General features: G+C 36.3%; 1 protein-coding gene across 1 annotated transcript; it reads left to right on the top strand.

Annotated features, from left to right (window-relative positions):
* Positions 1-762: 762 nt before the first annotated feature.
* degs1 (delta(4)-desaturase, sphingolipid 1) lies at positions 763-22,099 on the top strand. The gene is made up of 3 exons (XM_056760978.1): positions 763-993; positions 7,439-8,181; positions 21,153-22,099. The coding sequence occupies exons 1-3, from the start codon at positions 912-914 to the stop codon at positions 21,297-21,299; spliced, it is 972 nt and encodes a 323-aa protein (XP_056616956.1). The 5' UTR covers positions 763-911; the 3' UTR covers positions 21,300-22,099.
* The last annotated feature ends 822 nt before the right edge of the window (positions 22,100-22,921 follow it).

Below are 22,921 nucleotides of genomic sequence, written 5' to 3'. Positions count from 1 at the left end.
CCTTTGTAGTTCTTTGAAGTTAGAGTGTAAGTGGGGTATTTTGAGGGGGCTGAGAAATCGTGTGTGTGTGTATTTTCTAATTCATAGTTACACAATTCTGAGCGTTTGATTCTTTGTTACATACATTCACCCATTCTTGCTAATGTCAAGTGTCATTATCCGTAGATGATAATCCAACCAGTTTCAAACATTTTCTGTTCGTGGAGTTTGACAGATTTTAAATTGAATATAAAAAAAGATTGTGCTTTCTTGTCTGCACTTACAAACTGGACTACATTTCCCAGCATCCCTTGTACCAGTAAGACATCTTATTATGGAAGCATATGTGGTGCAAAATTCAATTTGCAATGTGTATTGCAAATTGCAAAATGGCAATGCAGTATGTAAATTGACAATGCAAATGTGTATCTAAATATACATTTCAAATAACGTATGTGCAACATTAGGTGCAAAATTAAAATTCAATTATATAAATTACATTTGTCAGTTCCTACACTAGTTTTAATAAGTTATTTAAATGGATATTTTTAACGCTCTTTAAGTTGCAAAATGAAAATGAAAATGTATTCCCGGATTGATTATACATATTTAGGATAGTCAAGCAAAACTGTATATAAATAATGAACTAACTAAATAATGAAATATTCTGATTGTTTGAACGGGCCTGTATTTCTGAAACTGTGACGGTGTCTAACGGTGACGCTTGCGATGAAAAGCTGGGGTTCGTACGCGATGACGCCACGCCACTTGCTCCGCCCACGTCTGCGTCGCGTCAGTTCTTGTGAATCTCGTCAGAAAGTGAAAGATCGCAGGGCGATGTTGTGGAGGATCAGTCGCAGTTAGATTCGTGTGAAACAATCGCTTTTATTCGCGCACACTTCCATACAAATTTAATCGTCACGCACCGAGAGATGGGCAATCGAGTAGTTCGCGAGGACTTTGAGTGGGTTTATACAGACCAGCCTCACGCGGATCGCAGAAAAGAGATTCTGGGTGAGTCTTTTTCCGCTTCACACTCAAATATATATATTTATATAACAGATATAACGTTATTATAACCTGCATACATCAACAGCATGGCTGTGTTTAGTCGGTCTGTGAATGCTGTTTTTTTCGGTTGCTTGCGTAACTAGTCTTTATCGTTACGTGAATTGTCTGTGGTGAATGCTAAAGTGAAGTGGTTATTTTCTGTAAGGGCGTTAATTTATTAAAGTTGCTAAATAATTTGTATAACCGAAGCGTTGAATGTTCATGGATGTATAACTTGGATGTAATGAGAGTAGAGTAAAGCATGACCGTTATATGTGGGCCACTCCCTGGCGTTTTCCTTACTAACCTAACGTTACCCTGCATAGCATACCATACAGTGCCATAGTAGTGTACTACAGAAAACTTTACATGTCTTCTGATAATCACTAGCGAACGTTTCATTATCCGTTTTGTATCGTTATAGGATTCACTTACACTGAACACAGAAGGCTGTTCTCTTATGTTCATGACTTTATCATGACTCCGTGATAGCAAAACATCACGCGATTCCGTCGTTCACTCGATGAAATGTTCGTCATGTAATGATTATTTATTCACATTGTTGTAGCCACATGTGGTGGTGAATGGTGGGGTGGTAAGATGAGAGGCCGTGTCACATGACGAAGGTTGTGTAGTTCTCTGTGTTCACATTCAGACTGTTATAGATCCGTGTCTGGTTTATTCACTGCAGAAATCTTTATACAGAACAAACAGTGTCTTACATCCAGGCTAGATATTATCTACACAGCAAAAACAAAACACACAGTAAGTTATGCAATGGTTTGCATATAGAGCAACTATTGAAGAACACAGAGACAATGCTTTAGTTGAGTAATTGTTGTGTGAGGATCTGGAACTGGATGCAATAATTGTATTTTAGTCTGTTAAATCCGTATGTCAAGGAACGTTATGAATACTTTCTGTCTTAAGACCATTACGCATGTGGCTTAAAGAACATTTTCATGGGTTGCTCTGGAAGAACATCTATCATTTGTTTATTGAATACAAAATATACCAGAAAAGTTTGAAGGTTAAATAATCATTAACTAGTGTAAAGTAGGCTTGGTATATGATTATCAGGGGAAAAGGGAGAACTAATGTTTACCTTGTTTTCTGCAGTCAATGTTTTCAAATAAAACCAGTTGTCCACTTTTTGCTTTTTGACTTCAGTCTTACAAAATGTTATATTAACATTTAGATACTGTTGTATATCGGTCATTGGGTTCCAATGTTAAAGAATTATCGGCTATTGGCCAAAATGTACATATCAGTGCATCCCTACTTGATTATATATCACTGTGATTGTTGTGGTTTGAGAAATTTGTTTTTACATTTCACTTTAAGTATCTCTTTTATCAATAAGCACAAATCAATAGAATGTCAAATCATTTGCATAGTTATTCAACTTCATCTAGGAAGTATTTTCACAGAGGTTTGATAGGTGCGTAGGCCTTTTCATAGACATCCAACCTCTCCCTTTAGTTCTCCCGCGAAAAAATAGCTTTTGTATGAAAATATAATTCCCCGGAAACAACGCGACTTACAATGAAGGAGAAACATCAGAACATAGTCGAGAACAGACTAGGGCTTCAAATTCGACTTATCATTGATTATTTTGCAGATTAATCAGTAAGTTTTGATCGATTATTCCGTTTTGGCAATTCATTATATTATTGAATTTGACCGATTTTAACCAATAAATAAAACAAGGACATTATTTCAGCTTTTGAAAATAGCTGAGTGAACTTCGAGCCAGATGAATGAAGAAATTTCTTTCAGGGGTTTCTGTCTTCCATGGATAGTCAAAGTGCTGCTACTATGTTTTAAAAAAGGCAGGGCATTGACACATTCAAAGTTTGATTTCTAAGCTTGCCATTTTTTTCTAAAATTCAGTTTGATTAAGGGATGCTAATATTAAACATTAACCGATAGTAAAAATGTTGACCGGCTAATACTATCAGTTAAACTATATTTAAAATGTATGTTTGTTATAAGTTAAATAATATTAATCATATTTTTGAATAATAAAAATAATTGAGTATGTTTTTAAATAACTATTCATACATGTTTTTAGTTTTCTGTATTGTGAAAGAAAAACATTCTAAGCATTAACTCACGGAGCGTGCAGACGCGTGCGACTAGCTGTAAAATATAGTTTTTTTAATTTATATAAAATAGAGGTTGTGTTTGGAAACTTCAGACTGATTTTTCTATTCGTTGTTTCTGGTCAAGACTCATCCGTCGGCTTTATATGGCAGTTTGCGCTGATGTTTTTCTTGAATGTTTCCATTTGATTTGTATTCGTTTTGTTTAAAATATATTTGTTCTAAACCATTTAAGCAAAGAACTTTTAGGCTTTTTTCTTTAATTTGTTTGCGTTGTTTAGTATAAAAACGCAATTGTTTGTAGCCTGTTCTTTATTATTCTAAGGTTTGCTGCGTTTATTCGTCCATTCGTTTTTGTTAATTTCCCTCTTAAATAAATTGCAAAAACACTTAACTGAAAAATTTAATTGACAAGCTACTTTTTACTTTTACTTGAGTACATAGGACACAAGTAACTTGACTGGTAACTTTACTTGTACTCAAGTACAATTTTATCAGAGTAGTAGAACGTGTATTGGAGTATAATATATGTGTACTTTTTCCGCCTCTGATTATTCCCACCAACAGAATTCATCATGCACCAATAAACATTAGACCATTATAGATTCCATTAATACCAATTCAATTATGATAATCCATTACATTTTCTATGGTATTTTGGGCAGGGCTCTTTTGTTTATTCAGCCTGGACAATTACTGAATCAAAGCACGTGCGCACCCATTGTCAACAAAACACAGACATTAGTTTCACTTACCGCATGTGGCATTTTTTAGCGTTGGGACGGCTCCATATATCAGTTTCAAACCATCTCCTAATCCACGTTATATCCACCGTTTATATGACATTCATCATCCAAATGCAGTGAACAAACAAACACCTGAACATCACCAACAAATCTCTCCCTCTCCCTCTCTCCTTCACACAAGTCAATGGGATGTCTGCACATGCTCCTGCTCGGGCATGCTGTGTGCTTTTCCGGGAGAATTGTCCAATACGGGACTAAGAAAAGTTGTTACAAAACAGTTTTATATTTTAAAAAAAAATGTTCCAAACCTGTACTATCATTGGGGGAGTGTATCCAGCACAGAAATACTACGTCATACGCCCAACTTGTTTTTTGACAAGTTAACCATGTTATGCATGAGAAGACAGTAGGGCTTGGAGTAAACGATTATTTCTTATTCGATTACTCTAACAATTATTTTATCGATTAGTCGAATAATATAACGGCTAATTTGACGATTAATTTAACAACTATTTTTCTGCTGCTCGATTAATAAAAACCATAATGTTTCTCAAATCAATACAAAGAATATCTTAATAATATACTTTATTAAAAAACAGTTTTGCACAGCAAAAAATATTCTGCTTTACATAAATTAATAAGTTATTTTACTGTTGTACAAAATGAAAGTCCAGCCTGTTTACTCTTTACAGTACCAATGTAACTCTCTTGTTAAAAAAATTCCAAAGATGTAGTGCAAAAAAAGCACTGCTTTGCACAGTATAGACATTCCTGAGAGTGTTTAACATAATATAAAATTCCTGTGTTTCCGTTTATTTTGCGTGCATTACATCTCTTTCCCAAGATAGGACGCCAGATTCTTTGCTTTGTCCTTGAAAACACGAAAGCAATGCATATTAGAACAACAGCTATGACTGTGGGGTATTTTAAATCTACTCTTAACCTCATTGTAGTGCTATGCTATGATTAGTTTATTTGAATGCTAACGTGGCTATCTAGCAGCTGTGCAGTTTGTTTGTGCTAGGTTAGTAGCTATCGTTCTGTTAGCTAATGTCAGTTACTATAGATAGCGGTGTTCTGCAGCCGTAAGCTAGCTTCCATTCAAGCCAACATTAGATGATAAGTAAGACACATTGTAAAGAAGTCAGAATGCATGAAACACCGGTGCAGCACCCTTTTAATTAATATAACCGTTCTGACCCAATATGTCAGAACGATACTGTCATTATCACGGATAAATTCATTTTTTGAAAATGTGACGCCAAATATACAGTGGCCTGAAAAAGTATGTGAACCTTTTGAAATTTCATGGTTTTCTGATCAGATCACATTTTATGACACATTTATTCAGAAAACCATGAAATTCTGAAAGGTAAACATACTTTTTTTTGCCACTGTACTTGGGTGGCCATTAATATACCAATGGGAAACTTTGTCATTATACAAACCAAGCCACAATCATTTTGTATTTAATATATTTCTGTTGGAATATCTCTGAATTTTGACTTTATCATATATATTAAAACAACACTTTTACAGAGACTAATATGTGTTAGATTACCCTTGAAGTCGTGACACTAGCAAAGAGTACTGCTTAAACAACACTTCATCACTTCAGGATACTTTTGAGCAAACTCTGTCTTCAAGGTTACTCGTGTTTGCCTGTTACAGTAGACATACCCGTATGGACATGTTTCTTTGTCATCTTTGTGCATCACGTCATCTTCGGTTCTATTCAAACCAGCGACAAGCATTTACATGCAGATCATTTCTTTGTTTGGGCACGTTTCTTCCCCTGGAACTAACCGGGTTTCAGTAGTGTTTCCTGATTGCTGTTACACAGTGCAGCCACTAGGTGTTTTTATTCAATTACTCACTCAATATTTTGTTAGCAGTCACACGGTTCTGATGATGTGCAAAATTCAGATGGAGGGAAAGAAGTAAGAAAACTTAATAAACAAATTAGGTTATACGTCTGTACTGTACTGGTTTGTACACACTATTTCAAACCTTATCTTATGAAAGCTTTTTCTATAATATTTAATTTTTTCATTGAGACTGTAGATTTAGGGCAGGGCTTGACATTGAAGGTCAAGTCAGTGAAATGTAGCGGCAAGGTTGCGAATTGCAACCAACCGCTCACTCCACCACTCCCCCTTCCATTCGAAACACTACAACGGCTGACAGAAAAAGGGCGAATTATATGCAATTGGACCCGTGGTGTATGTAGATAGAAATGGCTCATTCTAAGGTAATAAAAACATTCTGCTTCCTTGTGTAAGCTCTTTATACAACTCAGAAGGCAATTATGTATATTATATTGCATGTCAATAGATCCTCCAAAAAATGACACACTGGACCTTTAAGCGTTGTCATGTGGTTGTCCTTTTGACAAGTAAATTTGTAATTTACTTGTCAGAGTACAAATATTCTTTGTCCGAAGATAAAAATATATATTTCATTTGAAGTTTTATTATCATTTTTTATATTTATCTTAAATGCAATTAATCGTTCAGCCTTAATATTGACTGTTGATCATAGTTAAAATGAGTAATAATAAATTTTCATGCAAGATTTATCCGTCATTAAATTGTATATCAACTAATTAAAACATTTTCAGATTTTAACATTAAGATATATCATGAATAAAGTCTTTTAATTTGTAAATGTTGCCAGCTTTGAGAGTATCCCAACAATGACTGAAGCCAAAAGAAAAAGGTTCCTATTTTTTTATTAAATTATTGAAAATCAATCTTTAAATGTAAACGAAGCAGGACATTGGTGGTTTCTTTTGTCCTGATTCATTTCACGTTATGCATCAGCTCTTGTTTGTTGAAAAGTTAATGTTGCATATAAAACCGTTTGTGCTTGCCTTTGCAATAAGTTGCAGTCGCGCTCGTCACAAGGTTGGTTTCACTTTTGGTGCTGCTTCCAGGCATGTTTTCTTTGCCAAGTGCAGTATAAAATGGACTTTGAAGTGTTTTACTACTTTTATGTCTAAATAGTGGGTCTGTGATGATATGTATCGATTCACACTAATTATACCTGTTAGGTTGATTTTGAAATCAATTCTGTGTTTTCTGCATAGCTCTTCCGTGAACGAAGGCTTCTTGATCAGCAGGAATTACTGCTCGAGTAATTTATAATGTACATTTGGAAAAGCAACACTCGTCAAACATGATCTCTATAAATATATTTTATTATCATGAAAATACCTGAAAAGGTTTAAAGAACAGCGATAGAATATGACCACAGGGTTCCCTTGAACTATTTGTGTAAATCGTTCTTCTTCTGTGTCCCATAGTCTGAGCTTCTGTACGCCCTCTGGGTTTCAGATGTGGCAGCATTTAATTGTTATTCATTGAGAAACTGAGCATAAATAATACACAATAATACGTCCCTAGCCCTACTACATAGTCTTCATATGAATGCCACGCCTTGATGAAAAGTCTCGTTCATGTCAAGATCCATTTGATTCGTCATGAAACATCTCAATCAACGCTTCATCATATTTTCTTCTGATAACTCTAATGTGTTTTTCCTTTGATGTTTCAACAGCTAAATATCCAGAGATCAAGTCCCTGATGGGGCCTGACCCCAGGCTGAAATGGATAGTCTCTATGATGGTTGCTGTCCAGTTTTTGGCCTTCTTCTTGGTGAAAGACCTGCCCTGGAAATGGGTGTTTTTCTGGACATATGTATTTGGAAGTTGTTTAAACCATTCAATGACTCTAGCTATTCACGAGATCTCTCATAACGCTGCTTTTGGTAACATCCGTGCAAAATGGAACCGCTGGTTTGCCATTTTCGCCAATCTTCCTGTCGGGTTGCCCTACTCTGCATCCTTTAAGCGCTACCATCTGGACCACCATCGCTACTTGGGTGGAGATGGTGTGGATGTTGACATACCCACCGATTTTGAGGGCTGGTTCTTTTGCAATCGTTTCCGCAAGCTTATCTGGATAATGTTTCAGCCACTGTTCTACGCCGTCCGACCGTTGTGCATCAACCCAAAACCTATAAGTCAACTGGAGCTGGTTAATGTGGCTATACAGCTCACTTTTAATGTCCTCCTCTATTGGATCTGGGGAGTTAAGCCCGTGGTGTACATGATGATGGGGTCATTGTTAGGGATGGGTCTTCATCCCATTTCAGGACACTTCATTGCAGAGCACTATATGTTCCTCAAAGGCCATGAGACATATTCCTATTATGGATCACTCAACCTGCTCACTTTTAATGTTGGCTACCACAATGAGCACCATGATTTCCCCAGCATTCCAGGATGCCGACTACCAATGGTAAGATTTCCTGTTTTCATTTTATATACATATATAACATAACTTTCTTGTTGATTTTTGTCACACATAATCCACTGATATTGTTAGACCCCTGTGGTGAAATTCAAGTTTTTAATGTATTTATTAAATATCATCATTTTAAACCATTTGCTCTGGTCATATCGAGACTGGACTACTGCAATTCTCTAGTGGTCGGCCTTCCAACCAATGCTGTCAAGCCCTTGCAAATGATACGGAATGCAGCTGCACGTCTGGTTTTCAATCAGCCTAAAATAACCCATGTACCACCCCTCCTAGTTTCATTTCACTGGCTGCCAGTTGCTGCCTGCATGAAGTTTAAATCTCTGACACTGGCCTTCAGAATGATTACGGAAAATTCAAACCTTAACCGTAACTCACTGCTGCAGGTCTACATTCCCTCCCGTCATCTTTGGTCTGAAAATGAGCGACGCCTGGTTGTTCCTTCACAGCAAGGCACTAAATCGCTTGCAAAAACCTTTACTCATAAGGTTCCCTTGTGGTGGAACTCCAACCAAACTGCAGCATCCTTCACAACTTTCAAAAAACAACTCAAAACATACCTGTTCCAGATTTATTTGATTAACCAATAACTGTCTAGGTCTATCATTTTTTTCCATTTTGTTCATTCTCTCCAGAATGAACAAATGTAAATTAATAAATGTAAACGTAATGGTTTAAAGACCTTTCACATGAATAAGAGCATGATAATCTTGCATGATTAATGATGACAAAAAAAGGATGCTGCGTAATGGAGTTATATAATTTAAATGCGTTAATCTGAAAACATAATTGTAAGCATTTACTTTGACACCCCTATTTAAAATTTGCAGTTAGTATATAATATCTTGGATTACACATGTTTGGTAACGTAATCTGACTACCTACATTTATATTACATTTGATTTAAATCTTACTTGATGTCACATATATTAAAGCAGGATCATTTTGTACTTTTTAACAAATATAAAAAAATATATATATATATATATATATATATATATATATATATATATATATAGTAATTATTATATTTAGGATTGTCAACGTACCATGGAATTCATGTTTTTCAGCGAAACGGATGCATTTTTAATGTACTTTTAATTTTAATGCAGCTTCTGTTTATTTGGGACAAATCCTCCTTTGCCTAGCGTTACATTATATAATCACGCCCTTATTTATGTAACTTGGGGCTGGGGGTAAACGATTATTTATTAAATGATTAATCTAACGGTTATTTTATCGATTAGTCGACTAATCTGACGACTAATTGGTCGATTAATCTAACCATTATTTTTCTGCTGCTCGATTAATAAAAACCATGATGTTTCTCAAATAAATACCCCAAAAATCTTAATAATATACTTTATTAAACAGTTCTGCACAGCAAAAAATATTCTGCTTTACACAAAATAAAATAAATAAAATTATTTTACTGTTATACAAAATGAAAGTCCAGCCTGTTTGCTCTTTACAGTACCAACATAACTCTCTTGTTCAAAAAATCCTAATTTTGTAGTGCATAAAGAGAAAAAAACACTGCTTTGCACAGTATAGACATTCCTGAGAGTGTTTAACATAATATACAATTCCTGTTCTTGCGTATATTTTGCATGCATAGCATCTCTTTCCTAAGATAGGACGCCAGTTTTTTTGCTTTGTCCTTGAAAACACGAAAGCAATGCATATTAGAACAACAGCTATGACTGTGGGGTATTTTAAATCTACTCTTAACCTCATTGTAGTGCTATGCTATGCTAGTTTATTTGAATGCTAACGTGGCTATCTAGCAGCTGTGCAGTTTGTTCGTGCTAGCTTAGTAGCTAGCGTTCACGTTAGCTAACGTCAGCTACTATAGATAGCGGTGTTCTGCAGCCGTAAGCTAGCTTCCATTCAAGCCAACATTAGACGATAACTAACGTTAGATAAACACAGCTGTCTAGGCGCCAGTAACTACATAGCACAAACAAACTGCACAGAGAGCTAACATAGTTAGCTAGCACCACCGAAGTGCGCAGAGCTCAAGCTACACTACACAAACATGTCATTAATTTAGCCAACGTTAGTACTTGTTATTGTCTCCTTCACGAGTGACAATGGGGTGCCTCCGTTTCAGATGCTCCAACATTGCTGTTGGGCTGGCGTAGTATGCCAACTCCATTTGGCAAAGAGCGCAAATAACGACACCTTTACGTTTGGGACTAAATTTTAAGTATTCCCATACCCATGTTTTGGTCTCCCACCTATGTGTGGCGAGCTGCTGCGAAGCGTCGACGCAAAAATATGACGTCGACGAAATTTCCGACGCTTCGCTACAGGCCGAATGTAAATGCCTTTAAGCCATTTAAGCGTGTTTTGAAACCATGCTTTGTGTTGATAGAAAGCTTCTAGCTGTGGGATGCGGCTCAATGCGACAGCGGTCCAGTTGTTTGGTGTGAGTGGAGTGTGGCCGTGTGCACGTCTCTTCCGATGAGTTCCATGTGTGTGTGCGAGCCCTCGGCCACTTGTATTTAACTGTAGGCAACCATATAGTCCTGACACACTGTAGGAAATATTTCTTTAAAAAAAGTCTAACAATTGTTTGAATTATTGCCCGATACAAAGCTCATGTGCTCGTAATCATATAAATACACCGATACCTCACGTGACATACCTGACAGAACTGACTGAAATTTGTGCTTTGAAACTTTATGACAAGTAAATACAATTGTCTTTTTTCATAATGTGTTTTGAGGCAGAGCTATTAGTCTCAGTGTGTTGTGTAGGGAAAATTGCCCCTCACTAAAAAAATACAGGTACAGTCATTGGTATTGGTATCAGTATTGGTGAATGCAAATATCTTTACTCGTTCTAAGTCTTTAAAAATGTTATTGGTGCATCCCTAGTTTGAATGATACCAAAATGTTAAAACATTATCTTTTTAACGACCAGTTGAGTGGATGAAACACAAACCTGCAGTGCTAGCCCATTGTCAACAGTCTGCACTCTTCTGTTAATCACAAGTGCTCAGAAGTATTTGCACAGATTTTACACCTGTTTTACATCTAGGTGTTGTCAGCAGTCACACTGTCCCTATGACTGCTTGTGTCCATTTCACAAAACCACTGAAACATGACAGTAAAGGTTTCAATTATAGAACATATAACTGCTAATACAAAAGTATCATAATAAACATCATTGTATTATCTGCCTTGTACTAAGCATATTGAAACACACAGGGTGCCAGTTTGATCTTGTACACACACACACACACACACACACACACACGTAGGCCTAACGTCCCTTTAAGTGTCTTAACCAAAGTGACTGTGAGTTTGACATATTAAAAGATCTAATAAAATTAGATAAAAATAATAATTAAGTTTTTTTTTTAATCAAATAAAGCTTTTTATCATTTTCAACTAACTTGTTAGCCCACAATAGCCAACTGGATTAACCAGTCTTACTAAATGAGAAAAGCTTGTTCACATCTTGCATTCTATGTGGTTCAATTTGAATGATTCATTGATTGAGATTGAGATTCAATTTTATTGTCATTACACATGACACGAAATGTATCAAGAAGGAAATACAGCATAACATGAGGAAGGTGGGGAGTAAAACAAGCACACAGTACACATAGACAAGACTTTCAACAGGGTAAGTAATCTAGCTCCAGCCAACCAGCCATCCGGTCCTGCAGCCATTACGGCGCTTAACACAGACCCGCTTGCCAAGCTTGCGGGTCAAAGCGACGGAGGTTTGGAATCGGTCAGAGTCTGTGTTTGTGTGTGTCTGTATTAGGGCTGCAACAAACGATTGTTTTGATGGTCGACTAATCTAACGATTATTAGATCGATTAATCGACTAATCGGCTATTATTTCAATGAATAATCAGTACGTTTTTAATGATTATTCAGCTTTTGCAACTAGTTAAAACATTGAGTTATAGATAATTTAAGTTAAATGTAAACAAATCTCTTGACAGAAGCATTAAGTAGCGTTTATATGAAAACAGTTCAGTTTAACTCTATCCCCGTCAGCCTTTTAAAAAAAAAAGTTGCCAGCCTACGGCAGCGGTCTTTTACATTTTAACCAAACTTTGATGGCTCACAGTACATTTTCTGTAAAGAATATATGGACAAACAATATGTCCAATGAAAGAACACAGTCTCTGCTTTTAAACAAAGGAAACCGTATTCTTCAATCTTGATTTGATCTTTTTTTATCACTCCTTAGATGTGGGTAGGTTTCTTCAAAGATGCATCAATTTGATTAAAAGATAATTTTGAGTCAATTAGTTTTTTTTGTCAAAGATTCCACACAGATTACACTAAAAACCGATAAGAAATAAACTTAGGTTCTAGCGATTCTGTACTTTTCCCGAAAGGTGTGTAACAGCGCCACCTGCTGTACAACAGTATAACCACTGATTGCCGTTATAACTCGTTTGGCGGGGAACAATTTTTTTAAGTGACAAGATAAATGTCGGTGAAAGAGTTAATGAAAAAGAGTAAGAAACAGAAGAAAATATTTTAAAATAAAGTCAAGATATATGACTCCTATCACTTAACTTGCCTCTCTTATAATCATTTTCCGCTCATGTAATACCTAATAGTGTTATAATAATCAAAACAGACTTGACACCTAAGCTCGATCAAAGCTTTTTACTTTGCAAAACAAATAATAACATAACTTTAATTATATGATTATTGTTGTTATTATCATTACTGTTATTATTGCATTCTCTCATAAAAAGATTTACCTCTAAGTTAGTTAGTTAGGTCTAGATTGAGAACACTCGCCTCTCTCTGCTCATTCTCCGGGATGTTTCCTTTTAAATTCTCCAGCATGCAGGTTGTGCTGATGTGAAAGGCAAGTTCTGCCTTTGCTTGCATTACACACAACCGCATTTTTTATTTCAATTTGGTAAATCTTTCCCAAACTTTACTTGTTCACATTCGTTTGTACTCCGCCATAATTCTTGCTGTGTGTCCTTCTACTGCGATAGCATTCAGGAAGACTGCATTACACTCTAGCGCTACAGAAACGTAGCGGTCAAATTGTGATATTGCAGGCCCTTAAATTAAGTCACATAATCAAACGACTACTCGACAACAAGAATATTTGTCGACAATTTTTTATTGTCGTTTCAGCCCTAGTCTGTATGAGGGATGAGGTCTAAAAGTCTGTGTGTGTGTGTGTATGATGGGGGAGGGAACGCAAGAGCGTCTCTTATATTTGCTAGTGACGGATAAGTTCAATAGTTTAAATGAACCGGTTCAAATGAGACATTCATGTGCGAGTCGTTCTGAACACAATGTACGTTTATACTGGTGAATTCAGTGTGTACAGTATACACTGATTCAACGATCCAACTGCACAGCTAAAGACATAACAATGATGTTTGTCATGTTAATTTAAGAAATTAAACGTACTTTGATGCAAAACAAACAGCTGTGAAACGCAGCTAACTCTTGTTCTGCAACTCTTTTTAGTGCCTCAGTGTGCTGATAACGAAACAGCGCCTCCATTGTGACGTAATGTCGCAACTGCAGTTACAAATAAATGCACGCAGCATTTCTTGTGAAGACAGCTGACATAATTTTGGAGAGAGCCTGAGGTGGAACAACATTTGACGGAGGCGGCCGCCTCTGATTTCTCTATGCAAATTATGTATTTTATTGCTTTTTCTGCTGAAATCAGGGATGCCAACTTGTCACCTTTCATGAATCAATATTAGATGTAGACAAACTACACAGCAACTGGACTGCGCATTTCTGACTTACTTCAACACAACTGTCACTAAGCAGCAGGAAAAGGCGCGCTGTTTTTTTTGCCTTGAAAGGAATGGAGCAGACCCAAGAAACATAATATGGGGTAAGTGTGTTAACACACTGCGACAACCGCAGTATCGCCTCATTTACGGAGAAGCCCTGATGTGTAAAAGGAATGGAACTAGACAACTAGTTGAGTGTCACGTCACCCGTCACTCGCCGTTATGTTAAATGTCCAAATAAAAGCACGGGGCTGATGTCAAACTGCTTCAAAATGTTTTGCAAAGCCGATCTATCTAAACCTGCGCTACAGTTTAATGTGATAGTCTACCAGCGTTCAATGCAACTCCAGATTTCTTGTACAACATACAGTACCCATGCAAGGGTTGCATTTGGTTTTTAGTACAACATTGCTGATAGTATCGCACATAACGTTGCTGTTACAATGCAAGCTCTTGTGTAAAAATCTTATTTAAATCTGTCACTTTGGTTACAGGCATGCTGGTCAAATCTTGAAACGTTACGAGTTTGACAGCTCATGTATAGACTAGAGCTGTGACTGTAAGCTTTTGTGTGAACAGAGCACCTTGAAGTAAATGTGAAGAGTTCAACTCTGTTTTTGTTCATTTTCATTAACTATGTTTTCTATTGTGCATTCCAAGTAAGATCATGTAAACAGTTGGATTGTTTTGATTAAGTAATAATCACTAAAAAAAAAACAGACAAGTGAAGTAAACACACAATAAACATGATTTATGAAAATGAACAAAAACAGAGTTGTCTGGTTTTGGAAATGAACTCTTCATGGTTGTCTATTCTAGACAATTTTAGCAGACCATGGACTATTGTGATTATGTGCACTGAATAATTTGAAATACAAATTGTAATAATTATATAAACTATGACTATATATAATGTATAGCGTTGGGGGGGTCACGCTTTATTGTCACATTTTTTTCACCCCGATGAGTTTGCATCCCTGTGAAATTCTCATTACCCCAACACTTTGTCTGATTAAAATAAAACAATTTGAAAAAACTATTGGATGTTCTACTAGATGTTCTCAAATGACAAACAATCATTGACAGAATTTTCATGTATAATGAAAATGAAGAAATAGTGGGAAAAAATTAGTTTCCATTTTTGTACACTGTACACACACACAAGTCTGGTTAATAGATTAAAGAGATGGGCAATGTGGTGCGAACTCGATCACGATTATTTCTGGTATTTGTTACGATAGCGATACAAATGACGATAAAACTATAACACCATCCACCACTGTTTTTTCATCTAATGATAGAAGCTGCATGTAGTTATGTTGCCGTGTTTGAAAGTAAGCAGTCTGCCAAGCTGTAAGTTCTAAGGTGAATAAGTAACAAGGCTATTGGCTGGTAAAACAGGGAATCAACTCTGAATCAGGCAAACGAGATTTGTCTCTAACCGCAGCGTATCTACGTCACTAGAAATAGTCCCCGCCTACGTTTTGTTGGGACTGTCGTGAAAACTTCACTCTCTCCTCCCCCAAAACACTGTCGCTCGTTTGTGATGCGTGGGCCGTCTAAAACCTGTGTTCTACGTTGTGAAACTAAGTGAGTCTTATTCAAACTACCAAAGGAAGAACTTCTGATGAAACGATGCATTTTCGAATGACACACAGAGCTCGTGCGCACACAACACAAAGGTTGCGCTTAATAGAGTGACGATGCCGTTTTTGCTTGTAAAAGCGGAAACACACAATCTGGCAAAACATCTTTCAAAAGTGCATTATGTGCAGACAGAGAAATGAAAAGTTTTCATCTGCCTAGTTACTAGATCATCATCCACGTCGTCAGGTACGTATACTAGACTAGCAGTCTTCCTAAATAACACCGACATAAACATTGCATAAGGTTTCTTTAAAATAGTATGTAATCATTTAATAAACACACATCACATTAAAAAATAGCCTACATATAAATCTTTAGAGTATTTTTTTCTGCAGTAGCCTAATTAAATCGTAAACATTAAAAATGCTTTCACAGTACTGCATTTAAGATGGATGAATAATAATAAATTATGCTTAAGAAATTATAAAGCAGAGCTTACCTAAAAAATATTTTGTATTGATGAAATACATAAACTTTTTTTTGTGTGTACTTTGCAAGAGGTTCCAAACCTGTATAACGTTTAAGCCCGAACAGAGTTAACTACATTATGTGAATGTAAAGCTACAGTTACAGTGAACCCATCCACTCCAGCATCTGGTCCAATTATGGTTATTATTAAACAACAACAAGTAACACAAACAAACTTAGGCCCACATGCATTTTATTTTAATTCTCTATGAATAATAGGCGGGTATCAGTCATCTTTTACATGCATTAAGATATGTAAGGTCAGTAAAGAATGTTTTAAATAGTGAAAACAACTCCAGCTTTAGTTTTGTCTTACCGACAAGAGTACCGTTAAAGTACCGGATCGATAAGTGGTATCGATAAAAGTAGTTATACCGTTAAAACCTTAACGATACCCATCCCTAGCTGTACACATCAAGCGCACTTAGGGACGTTTATGTTGATATCTTCATATAGCGCTAAACAGTAGAGATGCGCCAATTGCAATTTTCTTTGACGATTTCCGATTTAATTATAAGTGAAACCTGCCGATTCCGATTTTTGTCAGTATATAATTGACAGTTTTTAAAAAAAAATTTCATATTTTTATAATTATTATTACATAAATTATTGAACATCACAATTTCCCTTAATACAGTTCTATAACCTGGATGAAATTAAAGAATCTTCTCTTGCCCAAATAACTCTGTGACTGAAAATAAGTATAAATAATAAAATTTAACTAAACTTAATCACTTAATAGACCTTTTTCATTTTTGTACTCTCAAAAAAGTCCAAGATAACAATAAAATACTTCAACTTTATTCTTGTCTCTTGTTTATGAAACTATCATTGCTTTATTTATTTTTTCTGAAACGTTAAATAACTTGTCTTTATCTTGGGTCTGTAGTACTAAAAGAAGTGGGTTGATTTTAGCTGCCACTTCAATAAAAAGTTAAAAATCTCATGAGTGAATTCTACTTTAAATATGTATTTGTCCTTCTTTTTGTGTTAGTAAAGAACTCAATCAGATAATATCACAAATATTGGTTGATTTATTCATTTTTTCTAGTTTGGATTTTTTTCAAGTCGTGATGAATGTCATTTTACCTCAGTGACTAGGGATGGGAATTGATAAGAATTTAACGATTCCGATTCCTTATCGATTCTCTTATCGATTCTAATTGGGTGAGGGAATAAGTACAAATTTGTTGTTTGTATTAACTCGCTTTAATATCTGATAAGAACACAGCACATACTCAGAGTATACACAAATTATGTGTAGCAACCTCAGAACAAACCTAAAAGTAGGCTACAAAGTAAAGTCCAGGGACCTATAGAATTTTTCACATTCATCATTGGTCCAGACAAAAAAATTAAATAAAACTGCCATTTAAGTGCCCTGAAAACACAGACTAAACAGTCAAGGAAGAGTTTGTGCCTTTGGGAATATTCTACCTGAAACAAAATTCAACTCAACTGACATACAAAATAAAAAGAAATCTTCTGTAAAGACCACAACTATCAACTTAGGCAAATTAACAATTTTTGTGCAGAAAATGGTCATGTTTGCCCTCTCAGGAAGGATACGAGATGAAATGGCGCTCACATTAACTAATAGAGAAGTTCCCTTCGGCATTAGCAGATGACGTCTCGTTAGCTCCGCTGCTGCTTGACTTGTTGTTGGTGTGTCGCTATAGTAGTAGTGTATCAAACACACGACAGTCCTGCAAATGAATTGCGTGCTGTGTGGCCAAATGTTTCTGCATATTGGAGGTTGTTCCTCCCTTTGTCGAAATTAAACTTTTACAGTTGTTGCAAATGACCGCATTGGCATCTTTTCTAGTGAAATATAACCACGCTTTAGATCGCTTCTACCTCGATGACATGTTTGCTGCGTAACCAAAACAACGCAGCGCGTGTGTGACATCATGATGATGACACATTTGCAACGAGCGGAACCGATAAGCGGAATCGTTAAGCAGATACGCTAACGGTTCCAAGGAATCGATTCACTGGGCACCGGTTCTAAGAAGAACCGGTTCTCAGTTCCCATCCCTATCAGTGACATGACCATAGTTTTAATGTTAGACAATTAATCGGGTTGTATGGAATTTACATTTGTTTTACACATAGTGAACGTCTTCAACATGAGTTTAGCATGTGTCAGAGTTTAGCAGTTCGGTGGAACCACGCAGTCAGGAGAGTAAATGAGCCATGAAAGACAGTTGTCATGAACGGACGTTTACTTACGTATTTGACGTTATTGCCCGCGTCGGTTTCAACATACAATCGGCTTCGAATTGGCAAAACATTAGACTGACCGGCCGGTCAGCGGTCACGGCCGATCATGCGAAAACCGGCCGAATCCAGTTTCTGACCGGTCAATCGGTGCAGCTCTACTAAACACACTTCATTTTAACCCTTCAGCTCCGTAAACGCTGCTTCTCCCGCCAAAGAAGCTCCGCATATAAAGACCCGCAGACACCAAGATCCAGTCAATAAAAAGATCATTTTACTGTTACGAAGTAAAGTAATGAAATGCAGCAGTAATAGAGTATTTTGAGCTGTCAGAGGAGCTTTAAATGGAGATGATTTAGAATCAGTTCTAGTATGAATGGCATGGAAAGGCTACTTGTTAGTAACTTTTTAAGTACCTCTGCTCATGATAAATTCATTTCAGTTGTTACATTTAGTTGTCAGTAGTTTTATTACATAATAAAATAGGCCACTAGGACAGAGCCTACAATCTGTGGGTGCCTGAAAAAAACATTAGATGTTCACTTTTTATACACAAACTATACTGGGCTCAATTGATTAAATATTATTTAATTGAAAAAGTATTGTCTGGACCTCCACCACAAAGAAAATATAGAGAGTGCACATACCCCCTACAAAGCCATAAACATACGGGAAACACTGGTACAGATGTTCTTTTATAATGTTAATGTAAAGCAGACTCTTAGTAGTAACCTGCGGGTTGGGTTGGGTAAAGAAATTGGTACTTTATTTTTGGGGCGGGTCATTAAGAACAAAAAAAGAAATATGTTTGTTCTGTCCAATTCCCTAAAGCCTATATTACATATTTGGGAATATATATTTTCATATTTTATTAGGTTCTTTGATGAGTTTACAATACAAAGGCCAACGGGGCAACAGGGTTGGGCCGATAGACGATGATTGACAGGCATCAGAATGTTAACAACCCAAAAAACATCCTAATTAATCACGCTTAAGCGCCCAGTGCAAATCATACTTTCAGTTTACACTGCTATTTTATATTTCCTTCAAGTTTTATTAATTATTTTTTTCTTATTTAGGTAATAACAACATAATGAAGGTGTTTCTGATCTCAATACATATTACATTCAAAATTAATTTGACTTTATTAGGCCCAAACCCAAAGTGCTGAATAGGCGAAGTCGTACCTTTTTTATTGATCAGTTTTGTCAATGCCATTTTTAGATTGCTGTGCTTATGCGGCGCATCTATACCTGCGAAAAATTAATCGGCAGCCTGGTAGGTGAATTTGCATAAACTTAATTTGGGTCAGGTTTGGTCGTGGGTGTAGGGTAATTCATAGGCTATATTATATTTACTAATATATGTATATAAAGCATAATAATAATTCAAAGTCATATTTCAGTTCTCTGATGTCTGCTTCACATCGTTCCTAGTGGGCAGGATCTGTACTGCAGACCCAAGCCCCGCCTCCAGGTGTGATCGTCCATCACAGTTTTTTCCGTCTGATGCCAATTTGGTTGACATTGCCAAACTTTAGTAACTTGCGTGATGTCCCTAAACTGAACACGTCACAAAAGCACCAATCCCACTGCCAGCCACAAAACAAACAGAGAAATAAAAGTGAAGATCGTAATCATGATGTGGGAGAAATTAAGATCGGGAATTACATTTATCAAGCTGCTAAATCTAATGTTTGGGAGCGGATCTCAGAATAGATGCAGCAGGAGACAACAGGAGTATCGGCTTCGTGAAGTGCACGTTTCTATGGTTCATAAGTGTATGTTGTTGCCAGTGCACTTTTAGGCTGAAATAAAGCCTGTTTTCATTTACATAACAATGCCTAGTGTGTCTATTTAATGGTTGTTTTCTTGTTTAGCTTTGCATTGCAATTGCATCAGTACAAAAGTAAGCCTATTTATTTCAACTAAGGTATGGAATCACAGCGCGTTTTAATACAAACATAAAAAGCATATGTGCAAATTTATTTAAACTTGTTTGCGATCCGAGTTAACAAAGATTAAGGAACACATACAAATTGTTATAATGTTTTCTGTATATTAATCAAATAAACCGATGAAGTCAAGAAGCGTTAAATATGCCGTGACAACTCTAAGTTCTTCTGTAGTGTCAATTTACCCTGTGGTGACGCAGTTTTATTCTTATGAAAAACACCAATATTTTAATAGTTACTGCAGATCGAATATTCAAACATTCGTGCACATGAGTATTGCTGCTGCGCCTCCGACTATGATCTTCACCAAAAGTCTGAATAATTATATCCGGTAGGAGATCACATGGTGTGCACTGAACGTTCAGCAGTTCATCCCTTGTGAAACTGATTGTATAAGAAAAACATCAAAAGAACTGGAGAGCTCCACACTGAGGCAGCTCTTGGTCATTACATTTCATCACTCCTTGACCTTTGGGTTACCGATGTAAACACTATGTTGTGTATATTTCTGAAAGAGTGATCAACATTCAAGTCTTTCATAGTCCTGCGCTGTGCCTCACCTTCAGATTCACTTTCACTGTATGGCTTTGATAAAACCAGACACTTGAAACAAATGTCTTTAGGACATTTTACTCTTGATTATTCAAGAACCATAAACATGGGTGAGGTTTGTATTGATTTATCATTAAAAGCTGTATATGTTTGCATTAAGAGCAATAATATTAATGCAAAGAAGGTGGAGAGAGATGAATCTTGTAGTGATGATGCTTGGCTGATTGTAAGATCTGCTGTTTTTCTAGAACAATCTGCTCACGCCCTGCCCATTTATCTACGGTTTATGCTGCTTATTATTTTCATGGTCATCAGCCTATTTTCTAAGATGTTGTACCCTTTTCTTTCTACCAGGTGAAGAAAATAGCAGCAGAATACTACAAAGATCTTCCGTGTTACACATCATGGGTGAAGGTTTTGTATGACTTCATCATGGACGAAGACCTCAGCCCGTATTCACGTGTGAAGAGAAGACTCACCGGAGATGTGAAACAAGAGTAACACGCTTATCACTGGACACCATTTCTGCTCATCCTTTTATATGCTAACTTGACTGTGAAAGAATAATCACAGACATTTTTATTTTCACCCTCAATGATAGAAAAACAATGTTTTTAGCAAATTTGCAGATGAATTTTAATTCGAAGATATTTTGTTCTATTTCACTTGGGTCCAGCCTAAAGGTCTGTTTCTTAATTGCTTTAATTGTGCAAATGTTTTAACTCTTTTATAGATTCTATGATAATATTTTCCTCATTTTGGAGTCTTTAAAGTGACAAATATAAAGATTGGAAAAAGTCACACTCATCTTGTTTTTGGCATTCAAGTGAGTCAGGGTTATCTGTGGCTCTCCTGCCATGCAGAGAGAGAGAGTATAAAGTGCTATTAAGCAGGTGTGTGTAATTCAGCTGTCTGCAAAATATAATTTGCATCTTAATCCTACAGACCTGGGTACATCCTAAAGACATGAATTAACAGACCAAATGATTCTCTTCAGTTCATTTTGTTGTAAAATGTATAAAAAATTCTGAAGAACTTCAATATCACATCCCAACTGTGCATAAAACTGATAATGTAATGTCCTATTAATCCGACTCAGTGAAGTCCAATTGTTTGGCATAAAGTTCTTGTGTTTTTGAGAGTTTTTTTATGGCTTCACCATATCCCTTTATTTCATTAAAAATGGCATACTTTGGTTAACAATGAAGTTAAGTACTGAGTATGTATTTTGTATGTCACATGTATCAACACAAATGCCTTATTAAATTACAGATGGTTTAATAAATGTTGTTGTGATTTTAGGATGTTTTGTGTAACCCTGAACATTAGAAAAGCAGCTATATTGCCAGTCAAAATGTTTATTTATGTTAATCCACATTTTATAATGAATGTTTTCAAAACTACACTATAGATGGTTTTATCAGACGCACACACATAAGCCAAACTGGAACCAGAACATAGACACACATTTTTTGCTGAAATTAAGAGCAGTTGGACTGGACAGTGATCCTTACAATTTACCAGAGTCAGTGATGCATGGGATGGGTTTTCATACTGGGATTTGAAAGCTTTACAGCGGCGTTCTAAATGTTTTACACTTGACTATTTACAATGTTAAGGAATAGGGGCTCTGCTCTTTCTCCACACTGTGTTTATTGGCTTGTTCGAGTTGAACTACAAATGCCATCCGATTGTGAGATCTGTCGGTTGGTTGTAGGCGCAGAAGGAGTAAAGAGAGGTGGGGTAAACATGTGTGGTACCTGTGCTCAGGGTTTGTGGAACAGACTGATCCAGAGGCAAAGGATAAACATGATGTGCAAGTGTTACATGGAAAATTGGAACGTCCAATGGTGTTGTGTGTATGGGGAAATTGTCCTCTGAAAAAGAGGCGTTTTTGGAATGCAATCTTTTGTCAAACTGCTACAATAATATCCAAGCAATATCTGTGTACATGCTTGTGGTTTTGAGAAAAAACAAATTTTTAAGTAACCAAAATAAGGCCAAACGCATACTAAAAATGTACCCAAGACTTTTGAATACTGACCTTCTACAAAGACATGTGAATGCCATTCAGATAAAACAATGTAGTGATTTAACTTTTGTAAAACACTCTTTTTTGAGGA

Source organism: Triplophysa dalaica, chromosome 11 (genome assembly GCF_015846415.1).
Source record: "Triplophysa dalaica isolate WHDGS20190420 chromosome 11, ASM1584641v1, whole genome shotgun sequence".
In the NCBI taxonomy this organism is placed as follows: domain Eukaryota; kingdom Metazoa; phylum Chordata; class Actinopteri; order Cypriniformes; family Nemacheilidae; genus Triplophysa; species Triplophysa dalaica.
Note: the sequence above shows the minus strand (reverse complement) of the source record. Positions and strands in the feature narration are given on the sequence as shown.